Below are 20,510 nucleotides of genomic sequence, written 5' to 3'. Positions count from 1 at the left end.
TGACATGCCTAACAGATGCATTAAGCTATCATTATAGTGTGGTATCCAGGAAAGTCTTTGCATGTCGATTTTGAGGAGCTGACACTATCAAACTTATTGGTATCAACTTGGTTTGTATTGTTAAAGCTTCCAGACGTTCTTGGTGTAGCTAATGTGAAAATGAAAAAGGCCTCACTCTGTACAAACCCTGGCAAAAAAGATGGCAGCGCTACACTTTGAGGATGTTCATTCGGGACATTTATGTTTACTTGATGTAAAACACAGATGTGACCAAAGCTTGTGTAAACCAGAGGAAAGAATTATGGAATCATTCAGTCGTGAAACAATAAAAGCGGAGATAGAAATCAACTCGCCGTGGACGACTTTTCCACCACAGTGAGATCCAGACTATTAGCTGGCCGTGTCATTTAGATGATATATCAGTCCTGAAGAAAATGTCAAATGTTTTTTGCTCTGTGGCTGAAAAACTAATCGGTATCACCAAACCCAAAGAGTCATTTTACTTATCACCTAATATTACATTCATCCAATAATGCACATTCATAGCCCACTGTAACCTTGTTTTCTTCTGTTGACGTGTTAGTGATGTAAATCTCTCTTTTTCTTCAACAAGCTTCTTGCAGTTCAGTCAAACAGACTCTTGTTTCTACCCATTTGTACCTTTTAGGCGTATTTCTTTGAGTTTCCTGTCCTGATACTTTTTTTCCACACTGACCATTTTGTTTGCACTTGCTCCAAATTTTAGACACAGTTGATGGGGAGCAACCAACATCTTTTGCCACACATGGACTTAAAATACCTTGAGGGAATTTTATAATCCCTTCAACTGTTTCCACTGGCAGCACTCTTGTTGGGCCCCCGTTTCCTGCAGATCGGCCAGGTGCAACAGCTTATTAAGCTCGGCAAACACTCTTAACTGCCGGCTCATTTGCATATTTAGACTTGTATCCGTTTTAGAAATGGAAATTAAAAGTTGACATTCCATTTTTTCCTCAACGTCATCTTTTTTTTTTGGTATAATGTACAAAGCCAGAATGTCAAGCTTTGAGTAATATCTGTGATTTACTTTTCTTTTTTTTTTTTTTTTAGAAAGAATAAAAACCGATACAACATCCTTGAACTGTGATGGTTCGATCATTTTTGCCAGGGGTTGTATGTATATGCATGAGGAGAGCAAGGAGATGGTTTGACATTTCTGTAATCGATCCATAACAAAAGCAAGAAAATCTCATTTGCACCGACCAGAAAAGCAGAAGAGAAATACAAAGTTACACAGCAAGAAAGGAAAGGCTTATTGAGAATGATGGTCATGTGGGACATGTGTTGCAGTTTAATAAGACGTGTTTATTATCTATAATAACAGGATGAGGTTTAGGAGATATCTTGTGAGTGATGTCTTATTCTATAGGTGGCTAACGACTCTGAACTACTGCAAGAAAACCAAATGAGAGGTTAATTACAGAGCATATGGCTTCCTCTGTCTTATTTCAAACATTTCTATGACACACACTGACCTTGAGCCTCCAGCTTACGTAATAACTTGGCATCGCTGACATCTTGGAAGCTGTTGTCAACGCTCGCAGGATGAGGATGTCTGGCCCCGGAGCCATCACCCGTCAGCTGGTGCTCCGACTTTATGCGACGGCTGCGCCTCCCGTCCATCGCAATGATGCTGGGACAGATTTCATCCTCAGCCAGCAAGAACCACTGTAAACCCTGAGCAATGTTAAGTCAGTGATGGAGTGATTCGAACAGACAAAAGAATGAAACCGAGTGCTTAGCTTTTGTGTCAATGATAGTGTGAGTTTCATTTTTCTCAATTAACACGATTTAAAAAAGTTATATTTTGTACAAAAGCAAAAGAATTTAATGCATTACACCATTACTTTGTTTTACTTCTACCAGACAGGGTTTAAACTGAATTTTTTAAAGCATCAGTGTCAACATCCACAACTGAATCCTAGATAAAAAAAAAAAAATACCAGCTGTATTTTTTTAATAAGACAACGGTTTAGTTTTAGAGGTAATGCTTATTGGAGAGGAAACAAAAGCAGCAGCATTTACCTCTGGTCCTTCTCTGGCTTCATAGAAGTCACCAACTTTAATTTTTGTGCTAAAGCTGAAGTTGTCCCGTGAGATTTCAGATATTCCACTCCTGACCAAGTACTAAAGGAAAGAATAAAGCAGACTAATTAACCGACATTAAATTACCAAGCGCCAAACAGTTACATTAAACCTCAATAAAGCGATTACTAAGAGAAACCGTTTAAGGCTTTAAATTCAGCATTGTAGCAATATACTGTTGATGTACCTTCATTACATCAGGATACTGACGCAGCTTCTTCCCACATGGGGCAATGTAAGCCACCTCTCCTTGTAGACGCCCTGAAACAGTCCTGATTCGTGTCTCTCTCCGCCACCTGAACACAGTCCGACATGTTTTATACCAAACAGCTGTGTGGCTTTGGTGGCTGCTGTGATCACACTCCTAAACGGTCTTGGTCTGGAGGGGTAACCCGTCAGTTTCAATGACCAGTTCTGAAGAGCAGCTATAGCTTACGGACAAGTCATGCGTGCCTGCTATCCCACACGGAGCAGGGGCTGAAATATAGTCTTGTGGGCCTCTGCTTCCTGTGCAACTTTAGATGAAAAACATCCTTAAAAAGATAAAAGGCTGTAGAATTTGTGGGTTGTGGGCTGCTAATGTTGCATGTCTGTGCAGCGACTGGACACTTGTAACTGCTGGGCCTCATTTAATTTCCTGCCCACTACAGAATGACCCACAACTCAAGAAGGCTTTTAAAAAGAAGGCAAGGATCTTATTTGTGGACTACGTTTACACCACCGGTGATGAATAAATCAGCACTCTTAAGACTGATGTGTCAAATCAAATTTAGCAGTACTTTTTCTTTTTCAATATAAAGTTTTTACGCATGAGAAAACTGCCTCAGCAGTTACCAAAGCGTCGCAGAAAATTGGGTAGGACATTTTTTTAATATATGCAATTTACATTCCAACACTGCGGGGAGCTTGTTTAAAACTTAACTTTAAAAATCTATTGTCTGCTCTTTATGGTCAGATAATAATATATTTTATTTATAACGCACTTTACATCAATTCAATGACCTCAGAGTGCTAAAGATAAGATAGCAGATATGATCACATTTGCAAGACGTGAACAAACATCTGAGGCTGCTCCACAAATAGACTTTGTTAAATGTCAGCTCAGTGGTGGCTGAAAAGTGAGCTTTTTCCACAATTACTGCCTCAGCACCACTAAAGCGGTGCTGAGAACAAATGGGAAATATAAAAAAAATAAAGCGCAGGAGCATCATCTCACCCAAAATCAAGAGGCAATCGCAAAACTCTCTCATCTGTGACCCTCCTCCTCTTGCCTGACCCTAGAAAAAACACAAGACATAACTCAGACATTTTCTCATATCCACAGGGACCTGAGAAAATCCACAAACTGACATCTTTACAAGAGTATCCACTTGGAAGAAATAAGGGTGGTGCCCTGAAACCTTGTTTCCTGTTGTGGATCCCTGGTTTTACAATAAAAGTGCAAAACATACAGCAGGTTCAGGAGGTTTTCAGACCCTTTAAAAGTCCCCCAGATTGTTATGTTTTAGGCTCATGTTAAACATAATATATCACTTTTTCCCCCTCTCATCAGTTAATAACAGTTCCTCACAATGAGAAAGCAACAACTTTGTTTTCTTCACAGTTTTGTCAACATATTAAAAATAAAAGGCTGACATATCTTTTTATTTCAATTATTACAAATGAGTTCTACTGCTTCCTACATCTGTCTGTAGATGATGTTCGTAAAGTGAACTCAACTGGCACGACTACAAAGGAACAGAGCTGTCAATATAAGATCTACCGGCTCAGTCAAACTGAGTAATCGTGGGCGAATGAGCATGAACTCTCCAGACTTCCTTTGTGGAGATGAGAGAAACATATAGATGAAATACCATCAGTGCAACACTCCATCAATCAGACTTTTATGGCAGAGTTGTCAGAAAAACTAAATTCCTCATCATAAAGCAAATGACAGCCAGCTGCGAGTTTGTCAAAAGGCATCTGAACGACTCCGGACAACAGGAAGTCAAATATTCTAACCAGATGAGGTGACGATTAAACTACTTTGGCCACAACTTCTAAAGGTGTGCATGAATGAAAGCAGGCATTGGCTTTTTTAATGCCATCCCACAGCCATACATGGTGAGGGGTCCTGCCTCGATTTGTGGGGAGTCTCTTCTACATTAAGGACTGGTCAACGAGTTGAGAGGTCAACGAGAGGGGAAAAAAAAAAAAAAAAAAAAAAAAAAAAGATAAGAGGGCAGAGAAATGGAGAGAAAACTTTTTCCAGAATCTCAGAAGGTGGTGAAAGTTTACATTTCGGTAAGACAATGAAGGTCTGATACCTTTCCAAACGCACTTTATAAAGGCATCGATAATAATAATCAAAAAATAAAGACAACCAGGAATAATAAGACATAATAATAAGACATAAGGCAGGAAAAGAAGCACCTTGCTCACTCTGGTATCAGGAATAATACTTTCCTGAAACCAAAGGTCAAAGTATCATATTAAATTGATACTGCAGCTTGCTTAAGGAGTTGATATGTTACCTGGCATTGTTGCAAATCTGAAGGATCGGGACATGTTGCCATGGTTACTCAAGGCACCAGTGTTGATGGGGTGAAGTAAACCACTACTTGTCATACATAGGGGCTTGGTAATCTGCAGGTTAAGCAGCGAGCAGTCGGCTGATTGGTTCAGGAAGTGCTTGTGAGTTGACACCGAGGCTTCGGCTGGTTTCAGAGGACTCCTGTCGGCGTCACAATCTGCTTCTGTCTCAACGCACTCGGAGCCATTGGAGTCACTTTCAAGATTGCTCTCCGAGTCTGCAGGGGATCCAGAGAGCCACGGAGAGACACACAGAGCTCAGTTATGTCCCAATTAATATTCCACGCACAAGTAAACCGTACAGAGTGAGCACCACTCACTCCCAGAAGAGGACTCATCTCTTACAGCTTTTGTTATAAATAATGTTTTATCAATGGGCATCTTTATAACATTAAAGAAAGTGACAATGTTTATCTAACCTGAGAAGCTACTGCCAGCGTCTTCATCCTCAAAATCATCTTCATCGTCGTCATCGTCATAATTTTCTTCCAAAGAGTCGTCTGAATCTTTGCCGCTGTGGAAATCAGACTCACTGCGTTTGGTCAAGTCTGCAGCTGCGCAGGACGAGTTGGTTTTAGGAAGGCTCTTTCCTGCATTCACAGCCCTGGCAGCCTTCCTAGATTGGGAAACGACTCCTGATGGGGCAGAAAATTGAAGTGTGGAAGCAGAGCTACGGGACATCTCCTTGGTGCCAGTGCTCAAGTTGATGGGCATGGGGAACTGAGGGCTGGTAGCTGCCGAGTGTGGCTTGGTTTGGCAGATCTGGCTGCGGGGTTTAGTGATGAGAGCCAACGGGGCATCTTGAACCGCTGTGTCAGGATGGAGGTTCAGGAACAGGTTTGTGTCACTGTTGATTGGCAAAGACAACAGATGAATGATTAATGTATCTGACAAAATAATTAGATAGCATCTGCAGTGAAGAAAATCTGAATTGTGATTTTAATACCAGCTTTGGCTCTTAGGTCGCACAGAGGAAGCCTGCTTGACAGAATCCTTTGAATGGACGGGCTTTGTATATTGAGGAGAGAAAAAACAAAAAAGAGAGAAGAAGAAGAAGTTATTACACAAACTGTCACTCATATTACTGTGGGCTGTAAATAAAGGAATTTAAGGTGCAATACGAGACAGAGACAGTGAAGAGCCAACTCCTGCCTGTCAGCAACAACAAAGGAAAAGAAGCTGCTATGAAAAATATTTTCAAATTGTTTGGCTTTGTGCCACCGTGAGACGTTAGCTGTCATCTTGTATTTGCTGCAATTGTCAAACTCTGGCAATCAAAAGCCTGCATTTAATGTACCATAATACGAGTTAAAACCCTCTTGTTACAGATTGTTCCATTTTCCCTCCTTCTAAGAATGGTGACAATAACCGGCTCCTGTAAAAGAGGCCAATTTCTTTCTCTTGATAACAAACATCCCAAAGCACAACAGAGCTAATTGCTTGTCAGTTTTGTGAAGTATTCCCTGTAGAGCTCAACACACTGCCACTTCTCGTCATGTCGTGGTCAGACGCTTCGGAGAATAATAAAATCCCCAGTAATAGTTGAGAGCAATAATTTTTCTGTTGTGATGGAACTTCATTATCATTTATTCAACTCAAGACAGGGACAATGACGGAAAGGATGGAAAAGCAGAGCTACTCCCTATGCGAGACAATAAAAACACCTCTAAGGCTGGAATTTTGAAGAAGAATCCATGTAAATTATGAGCGCATAAACAATAACTCACCAGTTTCAGTTTAACAGTGTTCAGGTGGGATGAGCTTTCATCTGGGAGGTTTCCAGTGTTCTCCTTCATGCCATCAGTGGCCAGTGCGTGCTTCCCAGAGGGGACAATAAATCTGAGGTGGTGAGAGGACTCTTTTGAGGTTAACGGTGTTGCTTGTTTGGGTACAGAGGAGAAAGACGGGGGGCTGGGTGAACCAAGAGGTGGATGCTTAGGTGAGGAACATAAGGAAAGGGATTTCTTAGGGGAACAGAGAGCAAAAGGCCGAGGAGAGGAGCAGGCAGAGTTTTGCTTTGGTGTGGGTGAAGGAGTGAGGTGCTTTGGTGTGGTAAGGTTGAGCAATTGCTTTGATGAGTTAGGGAGGGAGATGAATTGAGGTGAAGACCTGAAGGGCAGAGGACAAGCCCCACTTTGGGACTGTACGAAGGAGCCATTGCTGACTGCTTGTCCCGTGGCCTGTATGACACTGATGTGCTTCTGGCCTTCCTCCTCTGTGGTCCTGGAGCTCTGTAGAAGCATTGTTGTGGATTTACGCAGGCCAGCAGGATGAGAAAAGGACTTATGGTGATAAGATGAAGTCACGGGAAAGCTGTGACAATGACTCTGTTGCGTAGCATCTCCATCAGCAGCACAAGTTCTCCTCTTTTTACTCTCGGAAGTGTTGTTTGCCAGCCGCTGAGTAGGAGGACAAGGAAGACAAGGAGAAGACAGAATGTCATGTCAGCTCCTGCTGTGAAAGTCTCACAGTGGCAGCTCTGTCAACCAACACATTGCCACCCACCAACTGAGGCTGCTTTTGACAAACCCAGAATGGTCATAAACATTTCACAAATTTGTAATCTTTACCCTTCTGGTGAACATTTGAAACCACACTCACTTTGACGTTCCTTTTAACTGGACTGTCTTCCTCAGAATCGGAGTCCTCGCTGTCACTGCTCTGATCACCCTTATCCTCCATGTCATCAGGATCGCTGCTGCTTTCTTCACCATCACTGGAGTCACTTTCCGACAAAGATCCCGACAGGCAGCCACTCATGCTGGATGTCTGTGGTGGGCTTTTCGTGGGCATCTTCATTTTAATGAAGGAAAAGAAAAAAAAAAGGGAGGGGGGGGGGAATAGTGGAATAAACTTTAAACAACAAAACAGAGGGGGAAAAAAACAGAACAAAGTGAGAATAACCAAATGCTAACCTTTTCCTTTGTTTTCTGAATGGTCTGCTTGAGTAGCTCCACCGGCTCACAGATGGCCTTTTGACTTTGACCTCTCTTGGCTTGCAATTTTGCCTTATTTTGTTTTGCCGGGAAGGAGTCGATGTTCACAGCAGACTTCACAGTTGGAGAGGAGGCACTCCTACCAGTCACTGTTCCATTAATGCCTGCAGAAACTGGCATTATAAGCATCTTTAGATTTTGGATAAGCAATAGGAGGTGTCAACAACATGGAGGTACCTGTCCTCCTACCTGAGGTCCGAGACTGTAAATGAACAGGATCAAGGCTCTTGAAGGTTGAAACAAATACAGGATGTAGACCCAGAAGAGGGGGAAAGAAGGTTGCTGCTCCTACAGCATGTGTCTCAGTAGGCCTCCACCAGTCTGAGCGGGAAACAAGATGCTGCACAGTTAGGCATATATAGCTAACAACAACCAGGAAGGGCAAGAAACTCAATAATAGCACTAATATTTCAGTTCAAAACACAGTTTCATATCAGAACTAAAGTCCTGTAGAGTTTTTGGAAATATCCACCAAAGGAGGTGCTGTAGTCTTCTGAAATACTAATGTACTTCCATATTGATCTTTTTAAGGTCAAAATACCAAGCTTCACATAACTTACCATAAATGTACAATATTGTATCAAAAGCATTTTTGAGGACCAAAGTCTTGGTTGCTTTTCCCATTCGGATGCAGCGACATTTCACATCTAATCCCCCAACAAGATAAATAATTCAACCTCATAACTAAAATAGTATCTGTACCTAAAGCTTTCTCACCTGGAATTCTGCCAAACTGTGAGTGAGCAGCCAAAGTGGACAAACCGAGACTTCCAAGGCCTCCGAACTCAGAGTGGCCTGAACGTGATGTATAAAGCCCAAAAGCAGGACTGAGGCACATATTTGATCGTTCATCCGCCATCATCCGCAGCGAACGACCTGGAAAGCAAACACGTCTGTTTTATAAATACTTGATTACAATAAATCCATTCAACACAACAACTTTTGCAATCTAAAAATTGGTTATTTGTAGAGTATTGCTTGACCTAAAAGTGGACTCTAAAAAAACGGGCTTTATAGGTAAAGCTTTATCTAAATTCTGAATGTCATAGGTGGCCGGTGTAAAAAGATTGCCTAAGAGGACCAAATAAAAAGAGGATCCTGAAGTGAACCTTGTGGGCAGAAGAGGAGACTTACTGAGAGAGTTACGAGAACAACAGCAGCAGGTCTTGACATAATCACCCACTGAGTCTGTTGATAAGGATTTAGTAGTCCTCAGCATCAAAGACTGCACTGATATCAAAAGATTAGACAACTAGGTTAAATCATTGCTGCATCACTGACAACTTTTACGGCCTGAAACTTTAAGTTGAGCGTAAGCTGCTGAAACCCAACTAAAACTTATCAAGTTAAGGTGCAAGCATTTAACAGGTGCTTTAAGCTGTTTTCCACTGTTTTTAGATATACAGAGATTATTTCTGGATACCTCGACAGTTTAACCCTTCTTTCAGTTTAACCCCCCCACCCCGAAAAAAAAAAAATGAAAGCCTGAGTAATAGATTCGGGGACTAATCAAAGAACAAAGTTATATTTTTTATATTAAGTTGTAAACATGTTTCTTTTAGATGTAGATTTGGGAATTTTAATAATGAAGGATAGACTCGCTTGTGGACTTTTAAGCAGCCGAGGTCCGTTTTACACAGCCCGCGAGGTTGCCGCTTAAATGGTGTCTTTCCCTCGCATCCAACAGTTGATAAGAAATCTCTGAAAGAGCTCAATTTACTTGATTATAATAACCACAGTGAGACTCCAGAGGTGCCATTTCGCCTTCAGCATTACGCGTTTGAGTCCAAAATAAATTATCAGGGACATTTCTGTGCACGTTTAGTCCGAGGATGTGAATATGAATAATTTATGAGCGTGTTCTTCATTGTGATAGCGTGACAAAAAAAAAAAAGGGAAAAAAAACAGCTCTTCTTGGTGCATCTTATAATAAAGGAGAAGAAAAATAATTACGAACCACGGTATGTAAATTTGAACATTATTTTGTGGTCGGGGGCAGACTGACAGCTTATGCATCACCACTGCTCGGTGCATAATGGTTTTGGCCACAATTAGTATTCAGAGAAAACAAGAGATGATGGTGGCTGCATGCACAGTGTGAGGCTGACAGGCATGTCAAATCACACAAGATAAACTGGAGCTCGAGGTTGTTAAAAGAAATCCACAAGGACATGCGCAGGTTTTTAATTTGTTGGCATTCATTAATTCCTTTTCATTCCTTTCAAAATTGCCCAACATGTTAAAAGTAGAGAAAGGTGTCCTAATCCTCTTATTGTAATGTCAAATTTTTATTTAGTGCCTCAACATAATTTAGTTAAGATGGCTCAAAGGTTTAAATCAAAGGGCAGTTATAAAGAGGAGGCTATTTGTAAAGTCAGTCCGAATAATGGAAACGGTCGCATTCATTAATGGCTCTTTTAGGGCCGACTCTCAGTCCATTTGGTTGCACAGGATGCTCGCAAACTCAACCTGTCTAAAATAGCGCTTCAACGTTGTGCAGTATGTAGGGAGAGCAATCAAACACACCGACTTTAAAATTAATAATTCATCTGAACCGTTCGCTTTGAGTCGCATTTGATCTTGTGTCTTGACTTTTTTGGGGGTTTTTTTCTTGTTATCATACCACAGGCGAGAGGGGAGCTGCCTTCAGGGCTGGGAGCTGGGCTGTACTGGGTGGACAGAGTCTGGGGTGGAGTAGGGGAGGAGCTGGTTGAAGATGAGGCCATGTGAAGGGAGGGTGGGGCAGGGGATGGTGACGCCAGCCGCTCTCCAGTTTCCATATCTGTCAAACACAATTCAGACAACGCTTAAAAAATGTAAGAGAAGGAAAAAAGGAGACAAAAATCACCCTCATTTCTAAGACTCCCCCCAACACAAATACATTGGATTTCCTGAGTCTCAGGGTTGCTCTCTATAAGGCAACTCTGTGTACATTATCAATATGATTACAGCTGGCTGATAATACATTCATGATATGGTCTAATGACTTTGACAGTTAATGTCATTGTATCTCCATTGCTGTCAGATTTTTGTTTTCCCCGTTGTAATTAATGAAAATGATAAAAGGAACAATTTCATGGCTTTAGCTCCTTAAGCTGAATTTGCAGTTACTGCACCCGTTCATGCGAGAGGCAGATATAAATTTCATCAACTACACCAGTCCGTGCTAGTTGACTGTTATCAACCACACACAGCCAAAACGCAAACGATGCTAGGTTGTCAACCTATGCTGACAAGTTTGGGTTTCATTTTGGTAAATAATAAAAAGGAAACCTTTTTTTTTTTTTTTCTTCTAGAACACCATAGGATTGTTTATTTCTGTTTGCCGCCACTTTGGCTTTTAAAAGAAGGGTAGGGCAGACAAAGCTCCTCTGCTTTTTTATAAGCTCTGCACACAAAAGCATGATGAGAGGCCTCAACAGCAAAAGCAATATTCAGCCTCCACACAATGTTAATAAATGTGTTCCCCCACCCAAAGTATATCAAGTGCTGTCCAAATATACCTGACAGCGTACTCACATAGTTTTTGCTTTTCATAACCCAAAGTGGTGAACTACTGATCAAGAACATTACTGTTGCAGTCAAGGTTTAGCAACCTCCTTTCAGAACCTTTCAGCATCTAACCCTAAAAACATACCAACATTTTTCAACAAACCTTAATTTCTTTCTGCACAAAACTATCTGTCCCACGTGCTTCAAGCACAGAATGGGAGAGCTCGTATCGCTGCATTGCCTATGAAAATGCAGACTGAAATGAGGCGGCATAATGAACCAGCGGCTGACAGGCCTTCTGTTGCAATGAATCAAAAATATCAGTGATCAAATTATAGGGAGCTCAGTTTTGCAACTGAACTCATCCTAAGGTGTGGCGCTATTCCAACCATTTATCTGAGAGACACTGCGAGTACAAGCAGGCATGTCTGACATGTCCATTTCTTTCCACGTATTTACCGAGCAAGCAGCATACTGGCTGCATTTCCAGGCTGTATCTGCCCTTCCGCCAGGAAAACGCACCGTTTATGGGGAAAGCAGGCATCAGGATTTTTGCCACTGAAGCACCAGACGACTTTGGAGAAGTTGGCAAAGACTTTGAGGAAGAGTTGAGAGCCGGAGATGTGGGAGGAGCTCCTCAGTATATCTATAGATCCTCGCTCACTGAATGAGGAATCCTTTAGGCCAGAACACATCTTTTCATTGTAAAAACTAGAAATAATATGTTATTCGGTAACTTTAAGATGAATGCTAAAAACCAACTGCTCGCTGCGTTTCTTTCTTTGTGTGCGTGTGAACATTAGAGCTGTGAATACTACACCATGTGTTGTTTGGTTTCAGGTGCATGCAAGCATTTTCATTCTTTAAAAAAAAAAAAAAAATTTTAATTAAAAAAAATAAATAAAAAAATAAAAATCAGTGCGCTTCTCTTGGCCTTGATGTTATCTCTTTGCATAATAACAAATGGCTGCTGTGAAAGATAATCCACTGACACAACCACCAGTATGGATCAGTAGTATTCCAACTTCGAATAAATCACCTAATGTGAGAAAGAAGCAATATTTCAAAGTGTTTTGAATCGCCCAAAAGGTTGTTCTTTACTAATCTGTAATGAAAAGTAACAAAAATAAAGAGTAAGTGACAAAAAAAGAAGCAAAAAGCAAAAAGATATGTGTCAAGCTTTGATTATAATTGCCATGCTCTGCCGTGGCCCTGTAATTACCATAATATGACAATGCTTACTCAACCTCCTCATACATAAACATCTCCCTGGTTGCTCAACTGTCTCGTAGCACTGACAGTCCACTGTATCCAACACCTCACAAAGCACTGTTGGTGTCCATCAACCCACCTAACACAATCACTTCCTTCTGTTAACATGAAAAAACACCAACATTGTCCATTTTACACCACGACCGTTGTACAAGCGTTTGACTGCAGTAAAGATCATTCAACAAAGACATTTAGTCTCCTATCCGTCACCCTTTTTGACATCGTTTGACCTAAATGGACTCAGTCATACGTGAAGCTTCTCCTTTGAAACCGTTTTTTTGTTAAAACAAACAAAATGTGCAGGATAGGTGCTCTATGCAAGGGAAGGCTGTTATCATCAAAAGATGACAGAAAATGAACCGTATGGGGTTGCAGATGGTTGGAAAAGAAACACAGGCAGTAAACCATCAGTTTCATTTTGCCCATATCATCAAGAGACAAGTTACTGTTGGCGGCCTTGACTCTTACTCCACCTGGAAACCTCTATCAGGCCTGCATCAGGGGTTAAAAAACAAAAAAACGAAAAAAAACTAACTACAGTGTCATTGTTACTCATAATAATGGAACACAGCCAGTTTGACTAATCAGCCAACTGAGGACATGCTGTCAACTTAGTCTTCCTACTATGAGAGATTGAAAAGAATCACCAAATCGAGCAGAACTTTCATAGCTATGGTCGTATGGCCTTTTTAAGCTGTAGAGTGCCCCATGTTTCACAGACTGTTGAAGATCTCGGAGCGGCATCGAACGCTTCAATCACAAGTTTACAGGCAGAAATGCACTGCACACCAAACCAAAGACCAGGGAAAGGACATGGTGAACAGAGCATGTCTAGTAGCCAGGAAATGTGATTTGTGGAGTTCTGTGGAGGCTGATTAATGTCTGTGGCTCACTCACAAACTGGTGCACCACTGCAGCTTTTTATATTAAAGAGATATACAGGTATAATATAGATAGTTCAAAAATAGACCACAATGAAATGTGAAAAAGAGAAAAAAAAGAAAAGATTTTATCTCTAGAAACATACGGTCTGACTTTAGGTTGAACTTGCTGGGTTGCCAACTCTTGTAAAGATTTGCAACTTCCATGAATGTTTTCCACTTGTGAATAATCTTTCTCACTGTAGAATGATGGCTTCGAAATCTTTGGAAATGGTCTTATAACACAGATTGATGGGCAACAATTGCTTCCATAAGATCATCGCTGATGTCTTTCCTCCTTGGCTTCTGCTTTTATGGGGGTGCTCACATATGCTGATGGCGAATTAATCATAAGCATTTCCTTACCAGCACCTGGCTGCTGCTTACCCTCCTGGACCAGATCATTTTTTATCATACCCTGACAGGTAAAACTGAAGTACATTAAGTATGCGGTCATGAGTGAGGAAGTGTGCAGAGTCATCAGGATGAAAAACATGGCTTTCTCACACAATCAATACTCTGCATTGAGAGCCGACTTATCATTCATCTCAGGTTTGCTCTTTTCAACAAGGAGCCCCCCCCCCCCCCTTCTATTTTTTTTCTTTACTTGTAGAAAACATGAACCACGTTTCCCGAGATATTATGTTCAAAAGGTACTGGACAAGAAGACTGGTTGCTACCAAGAATGAAAGGCTCACATGAAGCCTCTGGGTGCAGACAGTAAATATGGAGCCTGTGGAGCAGATGATCGACAACCCTGACAGGCGGGGTGGGACAGGAGATAACAGAACAGTGCTGCGTTATATTGGACAGACACTGCGACTCACTATGACATTACAGCACTTGTCCCTCTGTCACACCAAATGTGATCAAAAGCAGACAAAGTGTTAATAAACATCTTCAAGCGCCATCTAATTTCTGATTTTCCTGTCACAGTCATTGCCTTTCACACATCAGCGCAATCATGTTTTTGACCTTTGTTGCCAGAACATGTGTGCTACAACTACAGAAACATTCATTTTTAGATGTTACATATCTAAAAAAAAGTATCTCCTCACAAGAACCATTTCAGGTACAGAATACTAAGATGAGTAGTTTGGAAACATCTAAGGTGGCAAACTGATGCGAGGTCTGAGAGTGACATATTATTTACAACACACATTTGTCCTTCACAGCAGCCTTAGTGCAGTCTGCATGTGGATCACTTTCATGATCTGGGGGCGGGATGAAGGTCCCACATCTTCTACACAGTCCGACATCCATCATGTACACGATCCCCACACTGCCGCCCCATCAACATCAACCATCGGCAGTAAAATGTGTAGCTGTAGCTAAAAAGGCTGCTGCTAAAGAAAGAGAGCATGGGACCCGATTACCATTAGCGCAAAGTTTTTCATTTTCAAATAGTCAGCTACACTTGGTGTCAGCATATCTGTTTATGGCCCATTATGGAGGAGCAACGAAGGGAAGCCAACATATGTTACAGATAATCCAGGATAACACAAAACGTTCAAACTAAAATTCCTCACGACACCCTTGTTCACTTAATTTTTCTCCACAATGAACCGTTGGCATCGTTTTATTGAGAATTTGTTTCGTTCGTGTGCAGCGGTTTGCAGAATCGCATTAAAAGAGATCCTATCAGGCTTTCTGGGGATTTAACTAGTTCAAACATACAGGTTGCATGTCAAATGGACGGATATCGTTTCCCTAAAAACGCACCGCCTGAAACACCTTGTTCATTGTCCAAACATCTCAATCTCATACTTCGACAGAGTCGGCCCATCATCCTTGGGATCGTATTGTCTTTAGCATTTGCGTTTGATAAAAAAAAATAATAATTGAGAATTCAGCCTCTGAATACCTCGTTTTACTGTAACGGTCAGGGAAAGGTGTGCGTTTGCATGTAAACAGTAAAGGAATACACAGCCTGAATATACAGTGCATCTGGCACACTTATCTGTCAGGAACCCTATTCATAAATTAATCATTAGCACACAACGCTGGAGCAAAAGTCATCTATCAGTCTGCAATACTAAATATAACACATGGTGCAAAGTATGTCTATTATTTTCAGATTCTACTGTAACAGAACATATCCTGTGACATTCAGCTTATTTGCTTATTAGGAAAACAGCTAGCAGGAATACATCCCGTTAATTATATTCCATATCTACATGACAGTAAAAAATTGCTTGCGTTTTTTTTTTTTTTTTAAGATCACACCAAATCTATCAAGATGTTTTTAGTTCTCCAAGAGGGAGGTGGTATGATGTCTAATGATATGATTCTCGCTACTACGCTGAAGACAGTGAGGATCCAAAGTCCAAGGTTCTATCAGTCTTTAAGGCTCAACGCTGCAATGTCAATGACCTCAATCTTCAGATGATCAAGCAAACAGAATTTATGTTCTGTGCAGCAAAACGTGGGGCCTGACAAGAGGTTTTAACACACCGTCAACGTCCTATACAAAATAAAAGGCAGCCAGGATCAAGGTAAACATCGCTATCACAGCGTTTCCATTCCCAGCTCCTGCTTCTTTCACGCTCTCTGAAGAGCACCACATAAATCACATGGAAACCGTAATGGGAAATGGGACTGCAGTGTGCCAAATGAAGCAATAAAACAGATCCTGAGAGTCCCTTTCAAGGCATTAGAGACAGCGTCCATATGTCCACTGCTTTATTGATGCTGGTTACATTCAAACATCTGCCCCCTTGCACACACTGAATGTCCTAAATGAAGGTCACACATATAGAAAAAGTGCAATAATCAGGAACTTTTTCCTTACCGTCCTTACAACTAAACAATAACAGGCTGGTTAAAGGGAAGCCAAATTTCACAGTGGAGGAGATCTCTACGCAGGTCACTTTGATGTGGAAAAACACAGGATTATACCTTAATTTTAAGTTCTGAGAATGAGGAGAAATGACGAGGGTCCCAAGCACTGGCAGTTCAGAACTAGAGAAATAAAACACTATCACAGTACACAGGCAGGGGAGTAAGAACTCCCTGATTTTTACACATTCCTTGGACTCAGGACAAAACCCAACATGCAAGACAGAACCACAAGAGCATAAAACTATAAGACAGCTTGCAATGAGTGAATAGGCCGCTCCCCAATAGTGTCAAGAGTGGGTAATGATTTCTGCTCTCTGCAGAGATGAAGTAAGCTGAGAGGTCCCACAGCGGTAATATGGTAGAAAGAGGCCCTTCGTAGGGACATCACTTAAAATGATGAAATTCACTTTGATGTTGAAGAGAATGTTAGTCAAAAGGCTTTTAACATCAATGGCAGTAAATATGTCCGGCAGAAAGAAAAAAAAGGATTATGAACAGAACACATTTAAGTGCTCAGCTAATTTGTGAAAATTGTGGAAAACTGGCATGCTTGAGCTTTTCTTTTTACCATAGGACAAAACTGCAAAGTCCACCTGAAACAAGACCTGAAACCCACTAACATTATTAGATTATGTTTGGGAGTAGCTGCAACAGGCGTAAGAGATAAATAAAACATGTACTTTTTAATGTCTAATTATCAACAAGGGGGTTAATTGAATTGAATTTCAGATTGAGGTATACAATCACCGCCCACTTTATTAAGTACACCTTGCTAGTAAAAGGGTTGGAACCCCTTTTGCCTTCAGAACTGCCTTAATTATTCGTGGCATACTTTTAACAAGGTGTTGGAAACATTCTTCAGAGATTTTTGGTCCATCTTGACATGATAGCATCTATGCACATCTATGGTGCGAATCTCCTGTTCAACCACATCCCAAAGGAGCTCTGTTCGATTGAGATCTGGTGACTGTGGAGGCCATTGGAGTACAGTGACTCATTGTCATCTTCAAGAAAACAGTTTGAGATGATATGAGCTTTGTGACATGGTGCATTATCCTGCTGGAAGTAGCCATCAGAAGATGGGTACACTGTGGTCATAAAGGGATGGACATGGTCAAAATGGTTTAAAGTCACTTAAATCCCCTTTCTTCCCCATTCTGTTGCTCGGTTTGAACTTCAGCACGTTGTCTTGACCACCTCTAAATGCCTAACCCAATGTCTAAATGCATTGAGTTGCGGCCATGTGATTGCCTGATTAGCTATTTTAACAAGCAATTGAACAGGTGTACCTAATAAAGTGTCCGGTGACTGTATATATTTTAATCACAATGTCTGACAGTTATCTTTTAATTTAATTGTTTCCCTCTTTTGATAAAACCTGAACTACAGTGTTTTCAACCGGTCAGAATGAGGAAGAAATTATACAAGTTTAATTAAGTTTTCTATTTTTTATTACTCAGATCTACTGTGAAATTAAGCAAATGGAGATAAAGAGGTCAGGTAAACAACCAAACCTCGGAAAATTAGTTTGCACGAACAATGGCATTCGAGTTGAGCTACATCATTGACTAAATTAGACCTTTTTCATTGCGGTATATTATTATTTAATCCTAAAAGGGTTTGTGCTCTAAATTCAAAGATGCACAACTCAATACACGTTATTTTCATTCCAGTTTGGCATATTGTTGTCAAAATAAAACTTATCTGTGCAGAGGCTGCAGTCCCCGACGACATTCTTCTTCTCTTAGCCATTAAACGAAGGTCATCAGAGGTTGAAGTGTTGATTAAAAACATGCAGCTGTTTTACCACAGAGAGTTCTTTGTTACTGGCACCAGGATTTAAATCATTATAATTTTAGGAAAGCGGGAAAAGCCTGTAAATTAAATAGAACATTTCATCATTTTAAATATGCTAATTCTTGTGAGATGACAATGTGGGACAATGGCTCGGAGATGATGAAGAAGGAAAGAAAAAGCTTGTATTGTGCTCAAAAACACCTGAAATTCACTGGAGAGTTAATTCAGTGTACAAGCATCAGCCGCTTCAATAGATGCGGGAGAGTCACTTGGGATGCTCAAACTATTTTTATTTTGATGAACGGGCAGGGAAAAAAAAAAAGAAAAGAAAAAAAAGATCCAATTTCCTGTCTGACTTCGAGCTGTCTTCACAAAAAGAGGTTCTTCTTTGTCGCTAAATGAATACTTCCATCCCCTGCTTTCAGCACTTTTAGACCATGTCATATAACACTTAAAGTTACTATTGTGCTAAAGATTAGTGTCCACATACTATACGTGGACATTTAAATAGCTGTGAGATATGTGATAACTGGACCATACGAAAAGTCCTGGCCACACAGATGGGTTTGGTAAATGAAAACTCAGCTATAAACAGCACAGTTGGTACGTATACGTAGCATTGCCATTAGCAAAAGAAATGTGCCAATGATTTCAAAAGCAGGGGTGTACCATACCAGATCTTTTTAATAGCTGAGAATTTAGTGTTCTACACTTTGAGACAGAACCAAGACTTACACTGTACTTCACAGCCCTCATCCTATAAATAGTCCCCGGTCTGCAGGTGCTTATTCCTGTTGGACAGGATGTGAAATGATATGATTTATACAGCCACTGCAGTTGTCATTAGTATGGAAATTTCTGTGAATGCACCAAAGTCCATATTTTTCTATAAAAAAAAAAAAAAAAAAAAGACATGTAAGGAGTAGGTGTATTTTAATGCAAGTGAAAGTGAGAGTACATGACCTTCAGTTTCATTTCATGGCAAAAGTAAATGTTTGGGAACTATTCTACTCGTAGAAAACAACTTAATCAATCTGAATGGGCTCATGTAAGAGAGGTCAAAACCTGACTTTAGGACAAGATGATTGATTACAATTTCAGAGCAGACAACAGCCAAAAATGTCCTCTGAGCAACTGATTTCGGGGGGGTGGGTGATAGATTATTACACAGACAAAAACATACCAAATATCTGATGCGTTCAGTCATGAAAGTGAAACTCAAAAGCAGCCAGTTTCTTCATGAGGATGATGTCTAAAACCATACCTTGTTTCATGACACCCATGAAACACAAAGTAACGCAGTAAGTGGTTTTAACAGGGTTTCAACATGTCTTTAAATGTCTCTGTTACATTGCATTAGCCCAACAAAGGCGCTTTCACTTAAGTAGGTAAGCTCAATAAAAAGCTACATTTATCTTTACTGACACCGTCTCAACAGGGCAGCTGTAGGAGGACAGTCTGAAACAGACTACCATACACACTCCACACAGTCCTGCCAAATGGCATTAGTGCAAATACCACCCTGTGGACATTATAACAACCTTAAGTGCAAAGGACTCAAAGTAAGCATATGGCAACCCAAATGCAGGATCTGCTTTTATGCTATTATGCTTAAGCCTTGTTTTCTGCTCCCACAGATATTAGACAGACCAAACTCATTTGTAAGCCATCAAATATAATACTCAGTACAAATAACATTTTAAGTAGAAAACCAAACTTTTTTGACAAAAGAGCTGAACGGAGCAGAAAGAAACCTCTGCGTTTTGAATAAGTGAAAATAAATGTGATGTCTGTCATTTAAACAAACAATCTGTATCTACAGCGGAGAGACAATAACCCCCCCCCCCCCCGCACGCCATTCAAATCCAAATAATCCCTCTTGACTATTCAGTCTACATAAATTCAATATTCATTTTACGGCAGGCAAGACAGTCAATGCATAACAATGAGATCCGCTAATGAAATCAACCATCAAGCTGAAACGCATACATATTAAACTGGTGTCTCAATGTCATTTGCTTTTTGCATCGTTTGCTCATTTCCCCTCATTTTTCCTCAGGTTCATCCCATATTTTATTCCGATTTGTTTACAGTCAAGAACAATGAACATGTTGCGTGTTATCTGTGTAATGAGGGGAGCCATTACCAAATTAATATCTTCTGCATAAACATTACAATCATTGTGAACATTAACAAGGCTGTTAATGAAATCAATGCTGTGAAATACATCCATTCTCTTGAGGACTCTCTTCCAATAATTATATTTTTGTTTGTTAACTGAGGCCAGAAATCAGTGGCCATGACTTCTGGTCAAACAGTCGATGGGATTCAGTCAAGCTGGTCTAAATTGGTATTATACGGTACTGTACAAGGCAATCCTGTTGTGCATTTTTTGTCTGAGTGCTTTGAGGTTGCTTTATCAGTAGCTGTGTATATCATTTGCTTCCTCACAACGCACAAACAAGTTAGTTTCATGATCTGTTGAGGAATACACCTA

At 40.6% G+C, this 20,510-nt stretch overlaps 1 protein-coding gene across 1 annotated transcript in view; it reads right to left on the bottom strand.

The window, feature by feature from the left end:
• Positions 1–20,510, bottom strand: part of baz2bb (bromodomain adjacent to zinc finger domain, 2Bb) — a 44,095-nt gene that overhangs the window by 12,955 nt on the left and 10,630 nt on the right. The window contains exons 3-15 of the mRNA XM_075479743.1: positions 10,315–10,473; positions 8,409–8,567; positions 7,881–8,012; positions 7,611–7,804; positions 7,297–7,488; positions 6,423–7,094; positions 5,642–5,703; positions 5,115–5,542; positions 4,638–4,913; positions 3,341–3,401; positions 2,312–2,420; positions 2,065–2,166; positions 1,515–1,716 (exon numbers count right to left, since the gene is read on the bottom strand). Coding sequence (XP_075335858.1) covers positions 1,515–1,716; positions 2,065–2,166; positions 2,312–2,420; positions 3,341–3,401; positions 4,638–4,913; positions 5,115–5,542; positions 5,642–5,703; positions 6,423–7,094; positions 7,297–7,488; positions 7,611–7,804; positions 7,881–8,012; positions 8,409–8,567; positions 10,315–10,471 — 2,746 coding nt within the window. The 5' untranslated portion in view covers positions 10,472–10,473. The remainder of the gene's footprint in view (positions 1–1,514; positions 1,717–2,064; positions 2,167–2,311; positions 2,421–3,340; positions 3,402–4,637; positions 4,914–5,114; positions 5,543–5,641; positions 5,704–6,422; positions 7,095–7,296; positions 7,489–7,610; positions 7,805–7,880; positions 8,013–8,408; positions 8,568–10,314; positions 10,474–20,510) is intronic.

This window comes from Odontesthes bonariensis, chromosome 12 (genome assembly GCF_027942865.1).
Source record: "Odontesthes bonariensis isolate fOdoBon6 chromosome 12, fOdoBon6.hap1, whole genome shotgun sequence".
Classification (NCBI taxonomy): domain Eukaryota; kingdom Metazoa; phylum Chordata; class Actinopteri; order Atheriniformes; family Atherinopsidae; genus Odontesthes; species Odontesthes bonariensis.
This window is presented reverse-complemented; position numbering and strand designations above follow the sequence as displayed.